Here is a 24,579-nt window from a genome sequence, read left to right on the forward strand (position 1 = left end):
GTAGGGCTTCCCACAGGAACTTTGTTGATGACTTTTGGCTAATAGGTGCCTTAAGTATTTCAGACTTTGAATTAAGCTCACAACTCTCCTCATCCTCTATGTTGCATGTGTGCATCCGAATTTAATCAGAATAATTGATTTGTCTTTTAAAAATAATGTCACTTTTCCAGGCATGCTAAAAGATGTAGAAGATGACATGCAAAGAAGAGTAAAGGTAGTTTTTCTTTATCTTTTTACTTTTTTCTGTCGTGTTGAATAGAGTTCAAATAATATGGTTTCCTTTTAGGCAAGTTATGTAAACATATTACTAATCTTTAAGGAACATTACTTTTTTTTCCCTCCGGTTAGTAGTGTCCTATAGAGAAAAAAAAATTTCTTCATTTTTGCATGGATGTTTTTGCTTAAGACACTAGCAGACTGTCTACAGCAAGATTCATAATGTTGCTAGTTAGTTACAGACAAGGTTTGTAGATTTTCGAATAGGAATAGAAGAGAGTCTGGTGCAGGAAGTCTGGTCAACTAGACTGAATGACTTTCTACAGTCATTAGCTGAACTAGGAATTAAATCTAGGTTACTAATTCTCAATCTACTTTATGCCTCAGTTTGCCAGCTATGAAGTGGGAATATTGTTTCTCTACTCATGGTGGGCGTGGGGGAAGATGCCTTCTAACCTCAGATTAGAACTGATTTTAATCTTACCTAATTTCAGAAATACCCAGACAAATTTAATGTTTTTACCTTTATACCTAAATTCTTTTCTAAATAATGGCATCCCTTTTGCAATTTTATTAACATGTTATATTTCTAACTCCTTTAATTTTAGAGTACTCGAAGTCGACAAGGAGAAGAGAGAGATCCAGAAGTTGAGCTTGAAGTAATGAACCTTTTACAATTTTTTGGTAGAACGTATGAAATAGTTCATATTATGTAGATAAATGCTTTTCAGTAACTTATTTCTGGAATGTGTCCTTAAATAGGAAAACATGTTTCAATATAGATCTTCAAGACAATGGGGAAGAATTCACTTTGCTGTAATACTTGCATGGTTATTACTTGTGTGGTAGCACTTAAAACGTTAAGTTTGAATTAATGGTACCAGCTTCAAAAGTAACTGTCCAACCAACTTTCTGGTCTCACACAAGAGAGAACATGATGTGTTTGTGTTTTTTCTCTTCTGTGTTGGAAGGATGTTTGAGACTATTGGTGCCATAATTACAGAGTTTGGTTTGAGCCTCCATTTCCAGAAGTATTGTTCCATAATTCGGAGGTCCTCAGTTAATGCTTTCTCAATGTCATGGAAGCTTGGTGCTTGGATTGTCATGGCAAGATCGTCTGCATATCCAAATTTTCATGATTCAGTTGGAGGCATGTCCCTTATATAAATATTAAAAAGGGTTGGCACGAGTACAGAGCCTTGTGGTAGCCCGTCTTTTAAGGTACGGGGTGAGTGAAGCTCAGCGAATCCAGGACAACAGATGTCTTTCTATCCACCGAGACCTCGACAATGCACCCCAACCCCAGCACCTTAAGTCCTGCAAGCCTTTCTGAGAATATTTGGCTAGCCTCATGCAATCAGGCTATGATAAGAGGGAGGCTTGGAAAGCAGATTGAGCTGAACAAGACTTTAAAAATAAGCACCTTGTGTCAGATCACACACAGAAGGTTCCTGCGTTCGACCTCCCATGGACATCTTGGTCACTTTTGAACTAAATCCAAACCAACTGTGATAGATGCGGACATTTAATGCACAAATGGAAAATCGACTCCCTGGCATGTGAGTGTGGCTCACCATGATAGACCATCAAACATATCACCACCAACTACCCAATTTATAAATATGAAGGAGGCATCACTGCAATAAATTCTGCCACTTCTGATATCGCTATCTGGCTTGATCAACTTCAGGTGAAATTATAGTTGCTGCTCTACACCAGCCATACGAAAGAAGAGCAAGGTGCTATAATGTCATCGGTTCACTTCTTCAGAAACAGAAATTACTTTGAAGACACCTAGGCCAAACGTTTGGAAAGCAGACACTATCTATTTTGAGAGTAGAAAGTATATTTATAAGAGCAGTTTATAAAACTTTTTAAATGAAAAAGAAAAAAAGACCAAATCTTATTTTCTTGAATTTTCTACTAATTTTTGGTACTTTTTATTTTGTTATAGCATCAGCAATGCTTAGCAGTATTCAGCAGAGTGAAGTTTACCCGTGTACTACTGACAGTTCTTATTGCCTTCACCAAAAAAGAGGTATAAATACTTGATATTTCTGCACTTACTCTGTGATCCTGTGACTGTTTGGGGTTTTTTTGTTTTTTTTTTCATTTTCAAGGAAAAAAAAATTGTCCTAGAGAATCCCTTACTACAGTAGCTCACCTCCTTGCAGCAGCAGCAAATGAGGGCATGGGTGAATTCTTAAGAGTAGCAGCCCCTTCCACCACCACCAATACATTCAAAATTATAGGACCTTGTACAGAAATATGGTGTTGATCAGGTAATAACCAAAAAAACCCCAAAAAACTGTTGATAAATCTGGAAAATTCTCTTTAAGCAAATGGAACCTGAAACATAGGGTTTCCCCATCTCTTGTTAAGTCAGGAGAGCTATCATTAACTGGTGACTAGCAATAATTTTTTTCATGGGAAATAATGATGAGTTTTCCTTTTTGGGGTTCTGAATCTCCATCCAGGCTTCATTGGTGGTTGGGAGAAGAAGAGGTTAGGGCTTTGCGTGGTCCACCAGCTCTCATGAACATGAGAGTTCCACAGGGTTAATTGGGGGTGGGGTGGAAAAATTACCCTTTTTAGCACTGAGAGATAGAATTGGGGTAAGTTGGATGAGACTAAGAGTTGTGTTTCTATTTCCTCGGATTTGTCTGGCTTTGTTACTTTTTGTAGTTGAGGGACATAACTGGCTCTTGCATGCTGTCCTGGAGTTTCCTACTTAAGTACTTAGCTGCAGCAGCTACACCCTGAACAATGTAAAAAGGCCTTAGACTCAGTGAAAATCAAGTGCAAATAATTTAGATGCAAAGGAGGCTAGAGCACTTACGGAGGAAATTGCACTCTGAATATAATCAGCAGCAGTATAAATAATAGGTTTAGCTCTTATGTCAGGGCTATGATAGGTGAATGTGTTTGTCTTCCACAACCAAAGGTTGACCTTCAAAACTGTTATGGGTGACCACCCACAAAAGTAGGCCAACTTTGTTCACATGTGGTCAAATATTTGCCACCTTAAATTCACCATTTAGTTCATGGTCAAGATTGATTGACTGCATTTGGATTTGCTCGACAGCGTGTTTTGTAGCAGATCTGTGTTAAGGCACTGTGTTAAGCCAAAGCTACAAAAAATGAATATTTATCTTACACCACTTTTTATTAATATCAGTTTCTGGCCTGGTTAAGTTTCTATTAGACTATTTTTCTGTTGAGGTTTTTATATATCTTTTTTAGAGTTGCATCAAGGTCAATTAACCCAGATTAAAAACAAAACATTTATGTTCTCAGCAAGCAGTTTAAACCCATGTGCAATTATATTAATAAAATAAATACAGATCTCCTAAAATGTCAGAAGATTGTGTATTTCAGTAGATTATAAATCATTACCTTCTGATTGGCAGTTTGGCATCAGGATTTTTCTAACATTTTGAAGTAATTTTATGATACTTAAGGATCAATTAACATAGAATTTTAAGAAGTCCTTATTTTAATGAGAGAGAGAGTTTCTCTTGGTGGAATATATCACTCCTGCAAGAGTGCTTCCCATATAAACTGACAAAACTCAGAAGGTAGAGAATGTGCTTCTGACACATACTAGCTTATCAGTGAAGTCTCACTGATACTGGGTCATCTAGAAGCTGTACAAGGGACGCATTGAACAGATGCAGGAAAACCTATTGGATCAAAAATGTAGTGTGTTCTATTAAAAAAAAAATCCCATATATCTGGGTTCCAGTTTTTGGGAGGGTGTTACAGAATTTGCTTTCATATAGACTTAGGTTATGAAACATGTGAAAATGTTTTATTTTTCCAGACGAGTGCAGTTGCAGAAGCTCAGAAGCTAATGACTCAAGCAGCTGACTTGCTTTCTGCCATCCACAACTCATTACATCATGGTATCCAGGCTCAGAATGATACTACAAAAGGAGGTAAGTATCAGAGTTAGTAGTTCTCTCCTCCCTGGAATACAGTATCCTTGTGATAGAATGGCCTTTCTCTGGGGTCACACTTAGACAGTTTCAGAGTCTCTTCCTCTTCCAAAATCCTTTCCATATTGGGAACCATATGCCTTTCCAGGTTCTCAGGTGTGGGAGTCTTCCACTTAAGGAGATGTTCAGTACAAGTTACCTGTAAAAGTCTGGTTTATTTATAATGGTCCGGCATGGCTGGACCCTAGGTTTGGGTTTATTTTGACCCCTGCCCTGCAGTGATCAGCTTGTCCTGGGTCTAAGTCCTTGTGGGCACCGGAGTTTTGTCAGCTTTTTTTTCATTCTCAGTGGCTCTGTAGCAAGAATCAGCTACTTCTGAGGCACAGCAGCTTTCCCCCTGGTTGCCATCTCTTCCTGTGACAAGCTCTCTTTTTTAAGCCTGCTTCCTCTAGCTGGAGCAGGCTCTTCACATGTGCCCATTTAGTACTGGTTGAACTCAGAGGAACTTGTTAGTAGTTATCTGATTGGGATGGTGGTTTGCCAAATTACAGTCCTGTTGAAATTGTTAGTATCCAGGTTCCTTAGTGGAATGTATCCATGCTCTTCCAATTCAGTATCATCTCTATTTATTTTTGATGCTAGTCTGAATAGTTTGTTCTTAATTTTATTTCTGTAAAATTTGATGTTCTTGAAAGCTATGTCTACGACTAGAGTTCTAATGAATCTGTGGGTATCGCCAGGCTGTGTCTGGTACTGAGCAAATCCAGACATCTAGAAAGCATCAGTATCAATCATAAGTGTCACAGCAGTAAATAAACTCTTATTTAGAAGAGCCAGAAAGGGATTAGCATGGACAGTTTGCCATTGTCTTTACAGAATAAGGTACAGTAAGCTACACTCTTCTCTTCTAAATAGGTCCCTTAGTCTTCAGCTGAAAAGGTGTGTTACTTTGCTCCCACTGCTGTTTCTTCCAGGTAGCAACTAAAACAGGTCAAATATATATTAGTATCTTTCTCAAAAAGCAAAATAAAGCAGAGGTTCTATTAGTATTAAGTTGTAGATAAATACTATATCTTGTCCCTTAGCTTTAAGGCATACACCTGCAAAAAGTCCTCTTAGCTCAATGAGTGAGAGTTCAGTTCCTTCCCAGTGGAGAAGATGGCCCTAAGAGTGCCAGCCTCTACATGGGCTCTGAAAAACTGGTGAATGCTGGTCCTGGCTAGTCTTACTCTCAATCAGTACACTGTGAAACAAGATTTCTCAATTCTGCTATTTGCCCCATGTGCTGCAAAAACTTCTTATATGGTACCTTAGAGTCTGGAAATATGAAATATAACATAGCTATGTGGAGATATCGTTTGCATTCAGATTTTTATGAAAACTAAAATAAGTCACTTGAAAGAAAAGTATTGTTCACTCTATCTAGGTATTTATATGATCCCTGTCACCATAATATGAGTGCATCACAGACATTACGGATGTAATCCTTGAACATCTCTGTAATATCTAGAAGTAGTGGTATCCCATTTTACAATGGGGAACTAAAACATAGGGAGATTAAGGGCTTGATCCTGCACCATTCAAGCTAATGGGAGTTTTCCTATTTACATGCTTGGGAGGGGATTAAGTCTTTAGGGATTTACCCTAGGTCACATAGGAAGTCTGACAGAGCTAGGAACTGAACGCAGATCTCATGAGGCCACGTCACATCCCTTGATCACAAGACTAGATTTTCCTACTTCTCTAAATAATCTACTTGAGGGAGTCACCTCCCTCTCTGGTCAGATAAGCTGGATCCCCTTTGTAATAAAAGAGATGGTGGGGGCATGTTTTTGCCTAATAAAAGAAATGCTAAGTAAATATTCAGATAATGGGGGGCTTGATAACTTCTTTTACAACCCATGAGATTTGATGGAGTCTGTCATATGATTCCAGCATTATAGAGACTTGCAAACATTCAGTATTTAGTAATAAGAGGAGCAGATTTGTATTTCTGCCAAACTCCTCTAGCTTGCGATAGTACATAGCAGATGATTAAATGAAGAATGTGAATCCTTTGTGTTAAATAAAGGCCTAGTTGTACTCTTCTACCCATGTGAGGACATCCTTTCCTTGTGTAAAGGGATGTAGCTGCAATTTTTCCCTTTCCCATTGGCCATGATAGGGGTTAGCAGATCCAGGAGTGGGCAGACTAATCAGGACCTTGAGGATGAGATCCTTTTATTAAGTGCACTAAAATATGGGATGATCTTCAGACTATGTAACTACCATGTAGAAGAGGAAGATGTTTTTGTCCATACACTGCTTTTACTGATCTGCATTTTTTTCAATAGTGAAATTTATGATGGTTGTAATAATTAAATAATTAGTATAACTAGTAATCTAGATTTAATTGTCAGTTTAATTTACAGGAGAAAATTGTTTATTTAATTTTTGGAATAGCTTCCTTTCACAACCAGCATGACTTATTAGATACTTAATTTTGATAAATGAATGGTTTGTTTTATACTTGTTTTTTGTTTAAAAATTTTCAGAAAACCGAACTCACATAAAATCTTTCTTCTACTGTCTTTTTTTAAGATCATCCTATTATGATGGGGTTTGAGCCCCTTGTTAACCAGAGGTTGCTCCCTCCAACTTTTCCTCGATATGCAAAAATAATTAAAAGGGAAGAAATGGTCAATTATTTTTCCAAACTTATAGAAAGAATAAAAACTGTATGTGAAGTGGTCAACTTAACTAATTTGCACTGTATACTGGTGAGTGTGAATGCTGTTTATTATCTTTATTTAAATAGAAATAAGAATTTATGAAATGGTTCTTTCAAAAGAGGAATTATTTCATATATGTGTTTATTGTTCATAGAACAACAGAGGTTGTATGTTTAAAACTTTAGTTTTTCCCTCCTTTGCAATACCCTCTTAGATGTTTGAAAATACATTTCTTCCTGTTACTTAATACTTTTCCTTTTAGGAAATAGATATTTTTTTCTCTCCTATCCCTTTGCTCTCCATATCGTGCTAAAATGGTAATTACAGATAATGATGGAGCACAGTAGGGCTAATTAACTTGTGTTCCTGTTCTCATTGAAGAGACCTGCATCTACAGCAGCAGAACACAATATAGTCCTTACAGTATTGAAGAGGATATTGACTTTTCTTTTGCTTTTTTATTTCTTCCCAACAGCGTAGGAGTTAATACAATTTTAGAATTCTGATAAGCAATATTCCACCCCAAATTCTGGCATGGATTTAAAAGAAACACTTAAACCCATGGCTATTCAGAGACCCACATGCTTAAAGTTAAACATGTACTTAAATTCTTTCCTGCATAACAGAGGTTTTCCCAAATTAAGGCCTGGTGCCACCACCAGATCGATCTTTCTAGATGGATTGAGCAGTCAGTGTAGACCCGCTCAATCGATCAGGAGGTCGATTGAGTAAAACCACCCCCTCAAGTAGCGTAGCGCTGCGTCGACGGGAACACAGTTCCCATTGGTGCGGTGCAGTGAAGTGAAGACACCACGCAGAAGGGAAGCACAGCAGTTGACGGGAGTTATACAAGCTACTCTGCGTAGCTTGCGTAACTCATGTCGACTGCCGCCGAATTGCCAGGTCAGTGTAGACCAGGGCTAAATGTTTTGGTCTGCATTTCATTTTCTAACATTTCACTGAATTACAAAGGAGGCCTGGTTGCACAGGGCAGAGTTCCAAGAAAGAGGAAAAAATATCTTTAACATTATAACATCTCTTTATATTAGACCTGTTGTCTGTAATGCTAATAAACTCATAATTTTCATAAAACAGTTAATATTAGTTGAACAGTCCTATCCTGTCATTTACACAACTCGAGTTTGAGATGACCTTAACAATTAGATAGTGTCTCTTTTTTAAATTTTATCATACTATTGGTAGTTGTATCAGGAGAAGGAATTTAAATAATCTAGTTTTATTCAATAAGATTTTGGATTTTAACAACTCTTGTACTTGGAGACGATCATATATATCAGCTGCAAAAATATTGTTTATTTTTTAAGCTTATTCACACTTGTTTCATATTATAGATTTAACTCTTTATTGTACATTTTAAACTGGTATATTAACTTTACTTCTCTTTCCATCCTAAATGTAAATTAGGATTTTTTCTGTGAATTTAGCGAGCAATCGCCTTGTGTTCTTTCAAGATCTCTCTTACAGGCAAGTCCTAATTTATAATGAACTGTCTCTTACATTTTTATAACAGCACTAGAATAAAATAATCACTTTTCATTAAGAACCTACATTATTCTTGTTTTAAATGTTCAAATTATATATTGATATCACCACAGTTATTAGTATGAAAGTATTTAAAACAAAATACTGAACTCTTCAGATTTTTATGTATCAAATGTTATTTTTTTATTTTGAGTAGCTGACAGTCAAAATACAGTATTGTTTTTATTAATTCTTGATTAACTACAGCAAATTATTGTCTTGTGAAGATGATATAAACACAGTTAAATTCACTTCCCTTGCATAAAGCCAGTCTCTCCACCTGCATCTTCCCTGTGCAGCCTCAGTGTGGAGTTCAAGTAGTGTGAAGGGCCTTGTGATCATCCTCCACACCATGGCTGAATTTCATCCACAGCATATTCTTATTGCTTCATCCGCAGGGTTTGGACAGAACTGAATGTTTGTAGCCTGTACATTCCTGAATGCACCCTGAAATAATACTGTGAGCTTTTTTTTTTGACCCAGAGCAAAATACCTTCTATACAGCAGGCTTTGTTTTGAACAGGGATATCCAGATGTCAAACTTGGTTATCTTTTATCCTGGAACTCCAGGGGGAATTGTGAAATGCTGTTTTTAAATTTTCCACAGAATATTTTGGTTTTTGAATGAACAACCAAAAACTGTAAAACTCTAATTAAAAAAAAAACAAAAACAAAACTTTTCAGATTTAAAATAATCTGTTCTCCAAAAAAAAAAAAAAAAAAATTTAACCCAAGATAGTTTTTCAGTTTTTTATTAAAAAAAACCAAAGGAGGCATGACAGCTATTGGAGACCAAAGTAAATGTGAACAGCTGGGGAGGCTTGCAAGAGGAGACTTCTAACTTGCAAAACTCCTAAATTGCATTAGAGCAAACACCTTCCTCTTATGGAGCTGAGTTGGTGTATACTGTCATGACTCCATTGAAGTCATAACTCCACTGAAGGTTTATGCCAACTGAGATTTCACCTCTCTAAGAGACTTTCATGGGAGGCAAGTTCCTGAGCTGCTAAGTTACCAAACAGCAGATCCTGCTTCACATGCACTTTAAGAGTGCTGCAGGAGAGGGAAGCAGTGGTTATGGAGGGGAAAGTGAAATGGCAACCAGTCACTGGCTACAGAGGCAAAAGAAAATGTAGATAATAGAATGCACTGCGAGGCATGTTCCTTTTCTTTTCCTCCCCTATTGCCTGCATTTTCTTGCATTTTCTCCTGCCTTCTGGGGCATTGCTTAGCCACCTCCTCTGCCACTCCCCAAAGGACCCTGGCCAGCAATCTCTGTAGCACAGACAGGAATTCATGTATCAAGACTTCAGAACAGAGGACAACTCTGTTATCAGCACAGTTGTATAATCAGTTTGTATGCTGGGCCTCCATGATTGTAAACCGAGGGCAATGTGAGCAATGCTCACTGCCCCCATTGCCTCAGGGATGAAGAATCCCTACATGCCCTCCTTGATGTACCTGCCAAACCATTTAACTTTTTTTTAAATAGTCAATGTATAAAGTATGTATAGTAGTTACATCTTTAAACAAAAAGTATGTTACTAAAAATAGATGATTAACTTGAGTAAAATTTTTCCTTTCAGACTACTTTCCTTGTAGATAACAAGAAGGTGTTTGGTACGCATCTCATACAGGATATGGTGAAAGATGCATTAAGATCTTTTGTCAGTCCTCCAGTACTTTCTCCTAAGTAAGTAGAGCAGCTTGGGTTCTGTGTATATTTTAGCATCGATGCAAAATATTTCACATGCCTTTCTGTTTAAAAACAAGATAAAAAACTCCTGTTCAGTTAGAAAAATGTGTAGTCAGTTGTATCTATAAATAGAGAATCTTCATGTTTGTGTTTGAATAAGTCACACACAAGTATTTCAGTGGTTGTTATTACAGTACTCCAAGTTCTCCATGAATTTTGTCCCATGTAGATCAATGGCCCTCCAACTTTTTCATTCTGTGGACTATTTTGTAAGAGAGAACCCCACTAATAGATACATTATCTCACAACTCCCTAAGTTTGTACTGATTTGTTTTCCAAAATGTTGCATTCTGAGGCTTTCCTACTGAATCTGTATGCCATAGCTGGAGAATCACTGATGTGCTAGAAACCTCTGACTGCTCGAAGCTGGGACTGGACATCAATGGGTGTGGATCACTTAGTAAGTTGCCCTGTTATGCTGACTCCCTCTGGAGCATCTGACTCCAGCCAGTGTCAGAAGACAGGATATTGGGGTAGATGGACCAGTGGTCTAACCCAGTAAGGTCATTCTTATGTTCTTACAGGAATCTTACAACATAGGTAGTACTGGTTGTCCTTTTTTTCCCCTACAATAGCTCAAGTCAATATCTCCTCTCTTAATTGGATAAGTCAGTAGTAAGAGCAATCGTAGTTTCATTTTATATCACTCTGGATATTTCTTTACAGATGTTGTCTGTATAACAACCACCAGGCTAAGGACTACATTGATTCTTTTGTGACCCATTGTGTTCGGGTAAGCGTCAGCTGTCTTACAAACGACCTTAATACATATTTAGGCATTGCCAAAGGAATTCAGCATCTTAAAAAATGAGATTGAGATGCCTAACTTTAGACCAGAATTTTTAAACATGGTTAATATTCTTAATATTTTAAAGGCAAACATAACTGTTGCAATTTGCAATTCCAGGACCATTGTATGGGGAACAGATTTTGTGATACTTTTACTAGAGATCTGCACCCATTTTATAATGGAAAGTAATTTCATGTAACCCAGCAAACACATATTGTTGTTCAAAAAATGTAAATGTTTATCCTTCTACTCAGTTTGGAGATGTCTGTTTAGTATCTGTGTTTGAAGAATGTAATGTATTAAAAAATACAGCACAATGTGAAAATCTAAGAAAATGTATTTAGGCATGAGTATAACAGTCCTTTCACATACCCCGTTTGGCTGCATACTTACTATAGCTCAATCTGTAGATAAAAATACATTATGTAGGATAACTTTAGGTTTAAAATTCATCAGTGGTTCTTCTATTTCAGCCATTCTGTAGTCTGATTCAAATCCATGGACACAATAGGGCTCGCCAGAGAGATAAACTGGGTCATATTCTTGAGGAATTTGCTACTCTGCAGGATGAGGTAATGTACCAGCCAGGAGGCCAGCAGGCTTCACCCTCCTGTGTGTTTTTTTCACAATTGAACATCTAGTGTTGGATTTCCTGTAAATGAATGAAGGTTGTTCCCCCACCATAACCTCTAACATCTTTTTCTTAACCTTGAAATAGTCCGCTTTCTGCTCCCTATACTTGTTAGAGCTGCCAGTGTGCACAATGTTAACAACAGTGTAGAGAAGCTTGGTTCTGAGTCACTTCAAGTTCAGAGCACATCTTGTTTCAAAGATGAAATTGCATCTATACAAAATGAATGTATAAAATATTGATTGCAAATCTGTGTAACAAACACATTTTTTAAAGTATAAAATGTATAAAACTTACCTTTATCTCCCAGTCACCCAACATTAAAGAATACACACACAAACCACTTAAGAAACTGTTTTTGATTTGGAGGATGATTGACCATAGTGAAAGGTTTTGTTTCACTTGTAGGAGGTGCATTTATTTTTTAAGAGTGAATGAAAAACACTATTTTCCAGTCTTTTCATGTTCAGGGAAAAAGCAGAGGAGTTTGGAGTAGAAAGACTTCTTTGCTTTTTCAGAGAGGGTCAGTGTTCCATAGGGGTACTTGGTACAGGAGGTTTGTCAGTATGGCTCTTGAGATGTCATCTCTTCCCAAGAAAAGAGTTTGTTGTTGTATTCTTTTGTTTAGGACTATGGGGGCTCTTTCAATTTGTAGGATTTCATGATAAAATTGAAACTCTTCAAACAGTTAGCCTAAAATAAAAATAATAGAAGATTCTTTATTTTTATATTATTTTACATGCTGTTTTCCATCTGGAGCCATAGTCTAGAGATTTTTACCTTGGTGCTGTAGAAGTTCCAAAAATATTGTCAATTGTCACTATGATATTGTAACCATAATAAGCTGTTGCCCGTGGTCTCACAGTTGCACATAATATTTAGCTACAATACTCATGCTGGGTTGCCAACTGTCAGTACATTTCACTATGAAATAATTAAAACTCAATAAAATTTAAATAATTTGTTAGTAAATATGGCAATGCAGTATAGAAAAATGTTTTTTTTCTTCTACTGGATGTGTCTCCAGGCAGCGAGTAAATAATATATTACCCAGATTTATGTGCTCTGGACTGCAGAAGTCTGAGATTCTGTGAAAACTGATTTCCCTTGTTAATATGTAATGTGGATTTATTGACCATATTTTCATTTAGAAATTTGTGAGAGTTTTAGTTGTGGCAGACCATGAATATTGTTTCATCATTATGTTCTCACTTTCCTGTAGATGTGCTATTTTTACTGAATAGTTTGCTGTGTCTCTTTCTGGTAGGCAGAGAAAGTTGATGCAGCACTTCACAGTATGCTGCTGAAACAGGAACCCCAAAGGCAACATTTGGCTTGTTTGGGCACCTGGGTCCTCTACCATAATCTCCGCATCATGATACAATATCTTCTGAGTGGCTTTGAATTGGAACTTTACAGTATGCATGAATATTATTACATATATTGGTAAGAGTACACATTATTAAAAGCTTTTGGGGGAAAAGGGGGAATGTTCCCACAGAGCTCAGCCTGTAAATGTATGGAAGAGTCTTAGGCCACTGTTTAAACTGGGATTTAGAACAATTCTCTCATCCCAGACTATATAAAAATATTTAGTCTCACTGCATCATAAAAATTAAAGATGGGAAAAACCTTTTGGGCCATCTCACCCCTTCTCTCCAGGTTTGTTCCCTACAATATATTCACTAGTACACTGTACAGATCACTGCTTGGCTCCTTATTTAGCTTGTTCTAATAGAACCTTTCTAGTGAAAGTGGTTTAGTCATATGAAAAGCAGTGATGACTGTGGCAGCCAGCATAGATTTAAAAGGGAAAAACACTACCTGCTTCTGGTTTACATTCTCTTCCCTTCCAACAATGCTAATCTCATTAGATATTTTTAACATGTAGAAAAGTTGAATTGGGAATGTTTTAAAGTGTGCTGTCTGAAAGGGACTATTTAAAAGCATCTGACTCAGAATGTATCCCTTGTATATATTCAGAGCAGTACCTTCTGTCTTCAGTGAAAAAGAGAGCATGTGAATAAGGTACTGTCTTTTATTGGACCAACTTCTTTTAGAGAAAAAGTCAGAGTACAGTGTGCAGAAACAACATGCATGCTTTTCTGCTATACTCCTTCCACCTTGAACTACTTTCCATAGGAGGAGGAGAGGTCTAAAAGGAAAGAAAATATGTTTTAGATAGCTTGTCTCTAATGGATCAGTAAAGCAATCATGACTTAAACTGAGATTTTAATGCTATTTTTTAACTCTGTTGAAAATGAATTCTAAAAGAGACTATAAAATACATTTTCATGAACAGAAGAATAACCAGACTGGTTAGACTAATCATCCATCGAGCCCAGCATCCTGTCTTTTGACAGTGGCCAGAGACAGATACTTGAGAGAATGAATAAAACGTGGCAGTTTTGAGTGATCCATCCCTGCGTCTAGTTCGAGCTCCCGGCAGTTGGAGGTTTAAGGACCCCCAGAACATGGGGTTGCATCGCTGAGACTCTTGGTTAATAGTCATTGATGAACCTATCCTCCACGAACTTACCTAGTTCTTTTTTGAACCCAGATATACCCAGATGTGTTCATTACATCCCCTAACAATGAGTTACACAGGTTGAATATGCATTATGTGAAGTACTTTCTTTTGCCTTCCTGTTGCCTATTAAGTTCATTGGGTAACTCCTTCTTATGTTATGTAAAAGGGTAAATAATGGTTCCCCTATTCACTTTCTCCATACCATTCATGATTTTATAGACCTATCAAATCTCCCCTCCCCTTTACTTGTCTCTTTTCTAAAATGACCAGTCCCATTCTCTTTAATCTCTGCTTGCATGGAACAGCTTCCATACTCTTAATCATTTTCGTTGTTCTGTTCCTTTTCCAATTCAAATATCTTTTTTGAGAGGGGCGACCAGAACTGAGTTAAGTATTCAGGCTGTGGGTGTACTCTGGGTTTATGAGGTACATTATGATATTTTGTTTTATTATCAATCCATTTCCTAAGTGTCCCTAACATTTGTTAGCTTTTTTTGCCTGCCACTGCATGTTGAGCAGATGTTTTCAAAGAAGTATTCACCATGGCTCCAAGATCTTTCTTGAGTGGTAAGAGCTAATTTAGATCCCATCATGTTTTATGTACAGTTGGGATTATTTTCTCCAGCATGCGTAACTTTGCATTGATCAACATTGAATTTTATCTGCCATTTTGTTGCCCAGTCACCCAGTTTAGTGAGATCCCTTTGTAACTCCTTGCAGTCAGCTTTGGACTCAAGCTACCTTGAGTAATCTTGTATCATCTGCAAAATTTGCCTATTCACTGTTCTTCAGCCCCATTTCCAGATATTACAGATTCCAGATATTACTGAGGGTATGATACAAGCCTTAATTTTATAATACTGTGGTTGGTGCCAGTTTATGAATTTGGCTAGCAGGAGTGGTTAGGGCAGTAAAACTGGTTCCATGTTGGCATATTGTAATTTATTTTCAAACTACGGCATTTGAAGAAAACATGGTAACTAATGAATTTGTTGGTATTTGATTTTTGCAGATTTTTCTTTAAAGACCGAAGGGACCATTAGATCATTTACTGTGCCCTACTGTATACCAGGCCATTACATTTCACCCAGTTACCGCTGTATTTAGCCCCACAGCTTGCATTTGGCTAACGCATATCTTACAGAAAGGCATCCACTCTTGATTTGCAGACTTCAGTAGATGTCTACCACTTTCCTTAGTAGTTTGTTCCAATGATTAATCATCCTTACTATTAAAAATGTATGCCTTACTTCTTATTTGAATTTGTCTGGCTTCAGCTTGCAGCTTCATTGATTCTTGTTATGCCTTTCTCTGCTAGCTTCAAGAACCCTTTTAGTGTCTGGGATTTTCTTCCCATTAAGGTATTTATACACTGTAATCAAGTCACCTCTCAATCTTCTTGTTGATAAATTAAACAGATTGAACTCTAATTCATTATAATTTAGCCCTCTTTTTAATTGAATGATAGTGGCAATTAATTGTTTAGCAGTGCTTCTACATTATTTTACCACTGCACTGAACATAAGGGAAAATCATAGCACTGAAGACTTGTTAACGTTGCCATCTCATTGCAATTATGATTAGTATCCAATTACTGCATGGTCTTTTTTCCCTCACTTTGAATGATTCTGTACATGTTATCGTAGTTATCCATTTGATCTCTAAGTGAAGACCAAAAAAAAGAATTGTCAGTAGCATACTTCTGGACTGAACTATGAATTTTTTTTTGAAGCCTTATGTTTATTCTTACTCTTCATGCTCTGCAATCCTACAGTAGTTTTCCCCCCTACTCTGCTAGGTTGGAAGAAGGCCAGAACAGGATTTAATGCCACTTCAGGAATATTTTGTAGAATTTGGTGTGGAATGGATCAATATTAATTAATTCCTGTGCTTTCTTAAAGTGATGATCATTCCCAGAGAGTAGTTATCTATACGTCACTGTCAAGCTGGAAGGCGTATCAAGTGTGGTCCCACAGGGATCAGTTCTGGGTCTAGTTCTGTTCAATATCTTCAGTTACTTAGATAATGACATAGAGAATACACACAAAGTTTGGGGACAATACCAAGCTGGGAGGGGTTGCAAGTGCTTTGGAGGATAGATTTAAAATTCAAAGTCATCTAGACAAACTGAAGAAATGGTCTGATATAAATAGGATGAAATTCAATAAGGGCAAATGCAAAGTACTCCACATAAGAAGGAACAATCAGTTGCACACATACAAAATGACTGCCTAGGAAGCAATACTGTGGAAAGTAATCTGGGGGGAATAGTGAATCACAAGCTAAACATGAGTCAACAGTGTCATGCTGTTTCAAAAAAAGCAAACATTATTCTGGGATGTATTATCAGGAGTGTTGTAAGCAAAACATGAAAAGTAATTCTTCCACTCTACTCTGTGCTGATTAGGCCTCAGATGGAGTATTGTGTCCAGTTCTGGGCACTACATTTCAGGAAAGGATGTGGATAAAGTGGAAAAGTCCAGAGGAGAGCAACAAAAATGATTAAAGGTCTAGAAAACCTGACCTCTGAGGGAATATTGAAAAAATTGGGTTTGTTTAGTCAGAAGAAGAGAAGATTTGGGGGGGTGGGAGGAGAATGGGGACATAACAGTTTTCAAGCACATAAAAGATGGTTACGAGGGAGAAAAAATATTCTTGATAACCTCTGAGGATAGGACAAGAAGCAATGGGCTTAAATTGCAGCAAGGGCGGTTTAGGTTGGAGATTAGGAAAAACTTCCTAACTGTTAGGGTAGTTAAGCATGGAAAAAATAGCCTAGGGAGACTGTGGAATCTCTGTCATTGGAGATTTTTAAGAGCAGGTTGGACAGACCTGTCAGGAATGGTCTAGATAATGCTCAGTGCTACGATTCTATGATTTTATGGTTTTACTTATTAAAAATTGTAATCATCAGTATTAACTATGTTCCCTAAGGCATTAATTCAGAAAACTAGAAAGCTGGCATTTGAAGCACTGTCAATATTTTAAAAAAATATTAGTTTAAAAAAATTAAAAAGGGACTCCTTTAAAATACTTAGTCCCTGTAATTTCATATGTACTGTTCCTAAACTCTTGGATTATTTTAAATATTAGCCTGAAGCCTTTTTAAAGATTTTTGAAATGGTTAGAAGCCATCTAATTGAATACTTACACAATAGCATGACATTGATTTAAACTAGCAAGGGAACAAAAGTCATTTTATGCCTTCACTGAGCTTTATGGTGTTGTGACTTTTTTTTTTCTTCAACTAAGCTAAAGAAAATATCAATTGAGTACAGCCATCTGTTTTCATCATGAAAGAAACTGCATAATACAAATGCATAATGTGCATTCTACATAGTTTTGCTTTGTAATATGTAATAGCTGGATGCTATTTTTACTGTAGGTATCTGTCTGAATTTCTCTATGCATGGCTGATGTCAACACTGAGCCGTGCTGATAGCTCTCAAATGGCAGAAGAGAGAATAATGGAAGAGCAGCAGAAAGGCCGTAGTAGTAAGAAAACAAAGAAAAAGAAAAAAGGTAGAATAGTTTTTTTTTTCCTCCCATGCTAGCTGGCATTATACCTATGTAACTCCATTGACTTCAAATATTATGTCTACACTACAGTGTAAGCCCAAGGATAGTGGGACTCGAGTCAGCTGAAATTTTAAGGAACCCTGGGCTTGAGTGTCTACAGTGTATTTTAACCCAATATTAATAATTTTCTAATCCGTGCTCCAACCTACGGTCTCTTGCATCCACACTGCAGTGTGCAGACGCGAGTCAAAATAACCATATCCCAGAGTCCTTAGCGCTGCTCCGCTCCCCAAAAGTGGCCACTCTAGTCCTAGAACTGCGGTGCACTGTGGGAAAACTTTACTGCCTGCCCTGCCTGTTCCAGGAAGCAGCTTGCTTTGCAAAAGGCTTGATTGTTTCAGTCACTGTTGCAAACCCAGGAGGCTCTCTGACCATGTGCTTGCAGATTGGTGATCAGAAGTGAATGGATTAATGCTGATCTGAGCTGCTGCCATTCACAAAGGGGAGGGGTGGCTTCTGTTTTCAATAAGTAGATTGCAGATTGTTGGGCTATGGAGGGTGTCCCATGGAGTTGTGTGATACTTCTGATTGACCCACGAAACCTGAGTGAAGCAGGGCTGCATCTACACTGCAAGCAATAGGGCTTGGACCCTGGGTCCTAGCTTAACTCGAGCTCAGACCCTCCAGCCTGGCAGATTGCTATGTAGATGCAACGGTGGTTTTGTTTGAGCCTGGACTCAAGCACAGGCTTACGTTACAGTGCAGGCATACTCAAAGAGTTATCCCTGATTCTTACATAGTGAAGTTAATGTTTTGTCCTTACTGTCTTCAGTTAGAAAAAAAATAAGGTTATTGCATGGTGCTGCACGTAAAACTTATTTTTGATTAATTGAATACAACTTAGTCTACACACCAGCATTTGTCAGCTCTTTGAAAATTGAGGCTATCTTCAGGAAGACAAATTACATGCCTGTCTCCTTCAACTCTGCCATGTTAGCAGCACACTATGGGGGAAATGTTAACTGCTACTGTTCCACATTTCCAGGGGAGCAAGCCTATGCTTTGGAAAACACGTTCCTACAGAAAGTGTAGCTTTATGAAGGCAGCATTTGTTTGAGAGTGATGTGGAATACTTATTGTCAGATCAAATTTTTATTACATTCCTAAAATGTTCTATAAGGATTCAGTTCAGCAAGATACGTAAGCTCATGCTTAACTTTGTGAATGTAAATTGTCCCATTAAAGTCCAGGGACTACTCATGTGAATAAAAGTTAGGCATGTACTTAAGTACCTTGCTTAATTGGAGACCAAATGAACATATCTGTATGCCTTAATTTACCTTAAAAGGAAAGTTTCTAATTTCTAGAAAAGGTGAGAAGAAAACCATGTAATATTTGCAATTAACAATTTTAATGAACTAATTGTTGCCAAAAAAAGTTTGCATTTGTTCTGTATCACTATTTTGAGTTTTTAATTTTTTTATGTGGAATTTACAGTTCGCCCTCTGAGCAGAGAGATCACCATGAGCCAGGCATATCAGAATATGTGTGCTGGGATGTACAAGGTAATTTATTATAGAGCAAATAGTGCACATAGGGTCCAATTTTGTTACACGGTGATGTTAAGCATTAAAATCCTTTTTTCCTTTCCTCTTTTTTTGTAATTTGTGTCAATTCTATTTTTGGTTCTTAGAATCAAGCCCTCGTTTTTGGCATGGCAAAGCCTCCTAAAGAAATTTCCTACCCTAAATAGTGTTTTATCAGACCCAGAACAATGCTATTTAAAATCTTCTAATGGTAATGGGTAAAGCTAAATATTCTGTGCTGAAACCAGTATCTTTAGGCACTGGAATTTGTTTATAGTGCCCTCCCTTGTCACCAAACCATGTTGGATACCAAAATCTGTAAATGATACTAGCTGAAATTTAGTAAAACAAGTAGTAAAGGTAAATTAAAATGGAAATACCATATAGTGCTAAAAGAAATGGAATTCTGATTCCCTAGACTCCCCATTCTCTGCCCTCTGACAAATGAGTAGAGGTGAAACATTAGCAGACCCAACAAACAGAGGTGCTTCAGATGTGGTTTGATATCTGAGTAGGCTCTTTCATGAAGCACTCCGCCATCTCTCTCTTATAAGATTAAAAAGAGTTATTTTGCTAGCCATCTGTCTGACATTTGATGCATTATAAAGCACATCGGAAAAGTCCATTCTCTAGGCAGACAAATCGACAAGAGTAGAATCCAGAGATAGGGGAAATACTGTTAAAACCTTTTTGCATCAAACGCCTGGGAAAGTATTACAGAATTACTTCCCCTCCCCCACGTGTGTTACTGATTCCAAGATGCAGCAGTGCTAGTGAGTCGTGGCAAAATGCTAAAGTTTTTCACACTGGTCTTTCTCATTCCTTTCCCCCCTTAGACTATGATAGCTTTTGACATGGATGGCAAAGTGAGAAAACCCAAGTTTGAGCTTGATAGCGAGCAAGTTCGGTATGAGCACAGGTTTGCTCCTTTCAACAGTGTCATCACACCACCACCAGTGCACTATCTGCAGTTCAAGGTGAACTCTTTTCAAACAATCTTAAAACACTTAAAACAACTCTGCCCTTCAGTATGCTTGTACATTTCTTGTAAAATCAGGTCCTGCATGTACATATATATGCCCGGTAGCTGATTTTTTAGAGCACATACTGATGCTCCTCAATGTATTGAAGGACAGTATAATACCTTTAAGTGCTGTGTTATGGGTTAATAATATCCTTCATTTTTCTAAATTAATATCTAAGCCAAGCAGAGATGACAAGAGGCTGTTCGCTGGATTTGCCTACTGGTGTGTAATAAGGAAAATTAATTGAACTTTCCTAAAGCTTGACTTTTAAACATTTTTGCCAAGTTTTGTTGCTGTTACACTTTGTAATTTGTGCATTTTTGTGAAAAGGATGTCAAATTTGACAGGCATTCAGCTAGAATAATATACATTTAGAAAAGGTAGTTGTTTAACAGCCAAAATGTTGTTGTTGTAGCAGCAAGCAAGCAAGGTATGTAAAATAAATACGAAGGCAGTGTTGCATGTAAAATGAACATAGTTAATACAAATCAATCCATTCTTGCTTTCTACATGTCAGCGTGGCTATATCATCTCTTACTTAACTTTAGAATTACGCAATTTCTTTTTTGTCAGGGAAGAGTAACTTTTAAAAAATCTTGTCCAACCTGCTGCAAGCGTGTGCTAAATAACCACCTTATCTTATTGCTCTTCCCCTGTCTGTCTTGTCTTCCTCAGTTACTCCCCACTTCATCACATCGTTGCTGCAAATACATTGCAGGTTCTCCAGAGCAGGGATCATGTCTTTTATTTGTACTGTGAGGTGTCTTAGCACACTTTTTGGTGCTGTAAAATAATAAACTATTTAATAAAGATTACAATACATATGATTTAATTGGTTAAAGCAAATACTAATTTGACCTCTGCTATTTAGTATTGTTACTGTTTTAACCAATACTCTGTTTGACTTAAGGAAAAACTGGGTTTAATTAACACTGTCATTGCTTTTCATTGGGATCAGAAATCAATATAGAAAGATTTATGTGCTGTTAACAATTCGTTTTAAAATATATATTTTTTGTAATATTTAGGAGATGTCTGACCTAAATAAATACAGCCCCCCTCCACAGTCCTCCGATCTCTATATGGCATCTAGCAAACACTTCCAGCAGGCTAAAATGATACTGGAGAATATTCCTAACCCAGATCATGAGGTAAGACTGAACTGAAATGTAGAGAGGAGCTCTTTTTTGGAATACATTATTCGCTTTGTCATTAGTTCTAACTGAAATACTTTGGTTATGAATTAAAATGTATTAGAAAATTATAATGTAGTGATTTAGTTATTAAAGTGCTCAAACATTTAATTTAAAGTTCTCAACTTCCCACATTGAACTGCTCACTGTATGCCATGGTGTATAATTACAGCAGCTTGTTAAGGGAGGAATCACAGCTTGACTTGTGTCCTGTGCAACATGAAGCAAAGTCAGCCCCTGACAAATAATACTTTAAAATCTGCAGAGGTCTGACAGTCATGAAATATCATGTTTTACTTGGCCATAAATTGTCACTTGAAAGTTTATTACTACTTTCTGTGTAGGTCAATCGAATTCTAAAAGTTGCTAAACCCAACATTGTGGTCATGAAGCTGCTGGCAGGAGGTCACAAAAAGGATTCTAAGGTAAGAATCCTTGAATTGATTTTACTGCCTTTAACTACTGAATGACACAGTCAACAGTACCATTTCTGCCACAGATCTAATAGTAAGCTGAATGTGCAGGTTCAGTCGTTAGCTACTCTAAGCCTTAGAGGGAATACAGGACTGATCTAAATATAGAAAAAAATTAGAATAAAAGAAATAAATCTGTGTTGACCCTTGAAACGTGTTAAGGAACTGTCACTTCAAGTTGTGAAATTTGTTATGCCCTCCATGTTTGAATGTTGGAAGGGAAATTAGCTGGGAAACGGCATCTAGAATGTAAATAGCAGCACAGACAGGAGCTATGATGTGGAAGGTGAGGCTAATGATGGAAGCAACAGCAGGTGTGTATGGATAGTTAGACATTAAAAGAGAGAGGAGGGAAGGGAGAGCAGTTGATAGCAATAGGTCCAAGAAATGCAAGTAAGCAGTAGAGGGGTTGAGGATTGGGGAAAAGCAGCAGCAGGAGGTGGCGGAGAGGAACAGAAATTAGCTGAGCCTGGGGCAGATAGTGGGTGAGGTGGACAGTAGAGGAAAGCATTTGTAGGCAGGGTAGAATATCCAAGAGGTGGAAGCAGAAGTATGGGGAACACAAGATGGGTGGGTGGATGAGAAGTAAGGCATTAGTGGTTAGAAGGATTGATCAGCAGGCCATTACCATTAGTTTATAATCTTGTGTACTTGAAAAGAGAAGCAATCTCAGAAAGAGAACTTTTTTTTTTTTGAGTGCCTCAACTGTACAGTCTGCATGTGCATGGCTCCAGTATAGTATATAAAAAGGACTGTCTTCTCCAAGGCAGTAACGTGTGAGGTATTATGTCTGACTCAGTGAGATTATAATTTTTCTAGCCATCTCAATATTTTGTACTGTTTTAGTTGTACTTGCCCCCTCCGGTGTTGGTACCAAGTCCATCATAGTACCAGTTCTAACCAAGAAGGCAGATAGCTTCTTCAGATGGCAGTGCCCCTCTTTGCTCCTCACTATTGATGACTAGTCTTCCAGAGACTATTTTTCATAACTCAGAATAGCTTGTGATGTGATTTTTTTTTTAAAGTTGAGTTTTAGCCAAAGGGATTGTCTTGGTTTGTGGTTTTTTAACAATTTTAAAGGTTAAAAAAAACCAAAGTAAGCAAAACTAATATTTTCTTCAAAGATAAGTATGTAATGAATTCCCCTTCGTGGGTTATAAAATCAGTAGTGGTGTGTGTCAGAGTAATCTTTTAAAACCCTCTTTTTTTAGGTTCCTCCAGAATTTGACTTCTCTCCTCACAAGTATTTCCCAGTTGTGAAGCTTGTTTGAAAGACAAGAGATTATTATTAGGATAACTGAACTGTAATCTGTATATCCAATACCTGCTTTGGAATGGAGTATTTTATACTGTACACAGAAGTGAAGTGGATCTCTTGGATAAAAGTACTGTTGTATGAAATATCTTTAGTCTGACTTCCTTACATGACCAGAATGACAACTGCTGTTTTAAAGTGGTTTGTATAATGTTCTATGGGTGAAGCTGATTTTAATCAACTGCGTTGTTGAACAACATTGTACCTTATTTGGTTTTATTACAGATTTAATCATAAATCATTTTTATGAATTCTGACTGAAAATGGTGTTTGTAAGGATTTAATATCACTCATCGCTGAATATGATTCATTACAATAGAGCCTGTCTGATAGATGCAGCTGAGTTAAAGTGAAATTCTGCTTTGAACAAGGATTCTCTGGAAATGGCATTATAGAATCATAGAAGTGTAGGACTGGAAGGGACCTTGAGAGGTCATCTAGTCCAGTCCCCTTCATTCAAGGCAGAACTACATAATAACTAGACCATTCCTGACAGGTGTTTGTCCAACCTGTTTTTAAAAACCTCCAATGACAGATTACGCAACCTACCTGAGCAGTTTATTCCACTACTTAACTGCATTGAAAGCTAGGATCTTTTCCTGATGTCCAGCCTAAATCTCCCTTTCTGCAATTTACGCCCGTTGCTTCTTGTCCTATCCTCAGAGGTTAACGAGAACAATTTTTTATCCTTCTCCTTGTAATCACTTTTATATACTTGAAAACTGTCATGTCCCCCTCAGGCTTCTCTTCTCCAGACTAAACAAACCCAGCTTTTTCAATTTTTCTTCATTGGTAATGTTTTCTAGACTTTAATCATTTTTGTTGCTGTCATGTGGACTTTTTGCAATTTGTCCACATCCTTCTTAAAACATGGCACCCAGAACTGAACACACTACTCCAGTTGAGAGACCTTATCAGCACGGAGTAGAGTGAAAGAATTATTTTTCATCTTGCTTATAATACTCCTCCTAATATATCCCAGAATGATGTTCACTTTTTTTTTTTTTTGCGCAACAGTGTTACACTGTTGACTGATTTAGCTTGTGATCCACTATTCTCTTCAGCTCCCTTTTTTCAGTACTACTTCCTAGGCAGTTGTGTGTGCGCAACTGATTGTTCCTTCCTAAGTGGAATACTTTTGCTTTTGTCCTTATTGAATTTCTTCCTATTTACATCAGATCATTTTGAATTTTAATCCTATCCTCCAAAGCACTTGTAACTTCTCCCAGCTTGTTGTTGTCCACAGACTTTATAAGTCTGCCATTATCTGTGTGCCAATGGCTCTATGCCATTATCCAAATCATTGTTGAAGATACTGAACAGAACCGGAGACAGGACCACTCACTGCGGGACT

At 37.3% G+C, this 24,579-nt stretch overlaps 2 protein-coding genes across 8 annotated transcripts in view; one reads left to right on the forward strand and one right to left on the reverse strand.

Annotated features, from left to right (window-relative positions):
* The window catches only part of NAA35 (N-alpha-acetyltransferase 35, NatC auxiliary subunit), a 38,293-nt gene extending 14,733 nt beyond the window's left edge, over positions 1-23,560 (forward strand). For 3 of the 6 annotated variants that reach the window (XM_067569022.1, XM_067569024.1, XM_067569023.1), the window contains exons 8-23: positions 171-214; positions 825-875; positions 2,171-2,254; positions 4,040-4,154; positions 6,735-6,913; positions 8,291-8,350; positions 9,994-10,100; positions 10,830-10,896; positions 11,427-11,525; positions 12,852-13,030; positions 17,500-17,636; positions 19,131-19,198; positions 20,056-20,196; positions 21,273-21,395; positions 21,782-21,862; positions 23,122-23,489. In XM_067569022.1, the coding sequence (XP_067425123.1) occupies positions 171-214; positions 825-875; positions 2,171-2,254; positions 4,040-4,154; positions 6,735-6,913; positions 8,291-8,350; positions 9,994-10,100; positions 10,830-10,896; positions 11,427-11,525; positions 12,852-13,030; positions 17,500-17,636; positions 19,131-19,198; positions 20,056-20,196; positions 21,273-21,395; positions 21,782-21,862; positions 23,122-23,181 (1,595 nt within the window). In that variant the 3' untranslated portion in view covers positions 23,182-23,489. Of the gene's footprint in view, positions 1-170; positions 215-824; positions 876-2,170; positions 2,255-4,039; positions 4,155-6,734; positions 6,914-8,290; positions 8,351-9,993; positions 10,101-10,829; positions 10,897-11,426; positions 11,526-12,851; positions 13,031-17,499; positions 17,637-19,128; positions 19,199-20,055; positions 20,197-21,272; positions 21,396-21,781; positions 21,863-23,121 lie in introns of those variants that run through there. The other 3 variants (XM_067569025.1, XR_010923950.1, XR_010923949.1) reach the window with 3 other exon arrangements.
* GOLM1 (golgi membrane protein 1) overlaps positions 11,492-24,579 on the reverse strand; it is a 71,224-nt gene continuing 58,136 nt past the window's right edge. Inside the window, exon 11 of one of the 2 annotated variants that reach the window (XR_010923951.1) lies at positions 11,492-12,277. The gene's annotated coding sequence lies outside the window, so the exon portion shown is untranslated. Of the gene's footprint in view, positions 12,278-12,996; positions 13,740-24,579 lie in introns of those variants that run through there. The other variant, XR_010923952.1, reaches the window with a different exon arrangement.

The sequence above is a fragment of the Emydura macquarii genome, unplaced genomic scaffold (assembly GCF_026122565.2).
Source record: "Emydura macquarii macquarii isolate MOO-44397 ecotype Brisbane River unplaced genomic scaffold, CSIRO-AGI_Emac_v2 contig_2897, whole genome shotgun sequence".
Lineage (NCBI taxonomy): Eukaryota > Metazoa > Chordata > Testudines > Chelidae > Emydura > Emydura macquarii.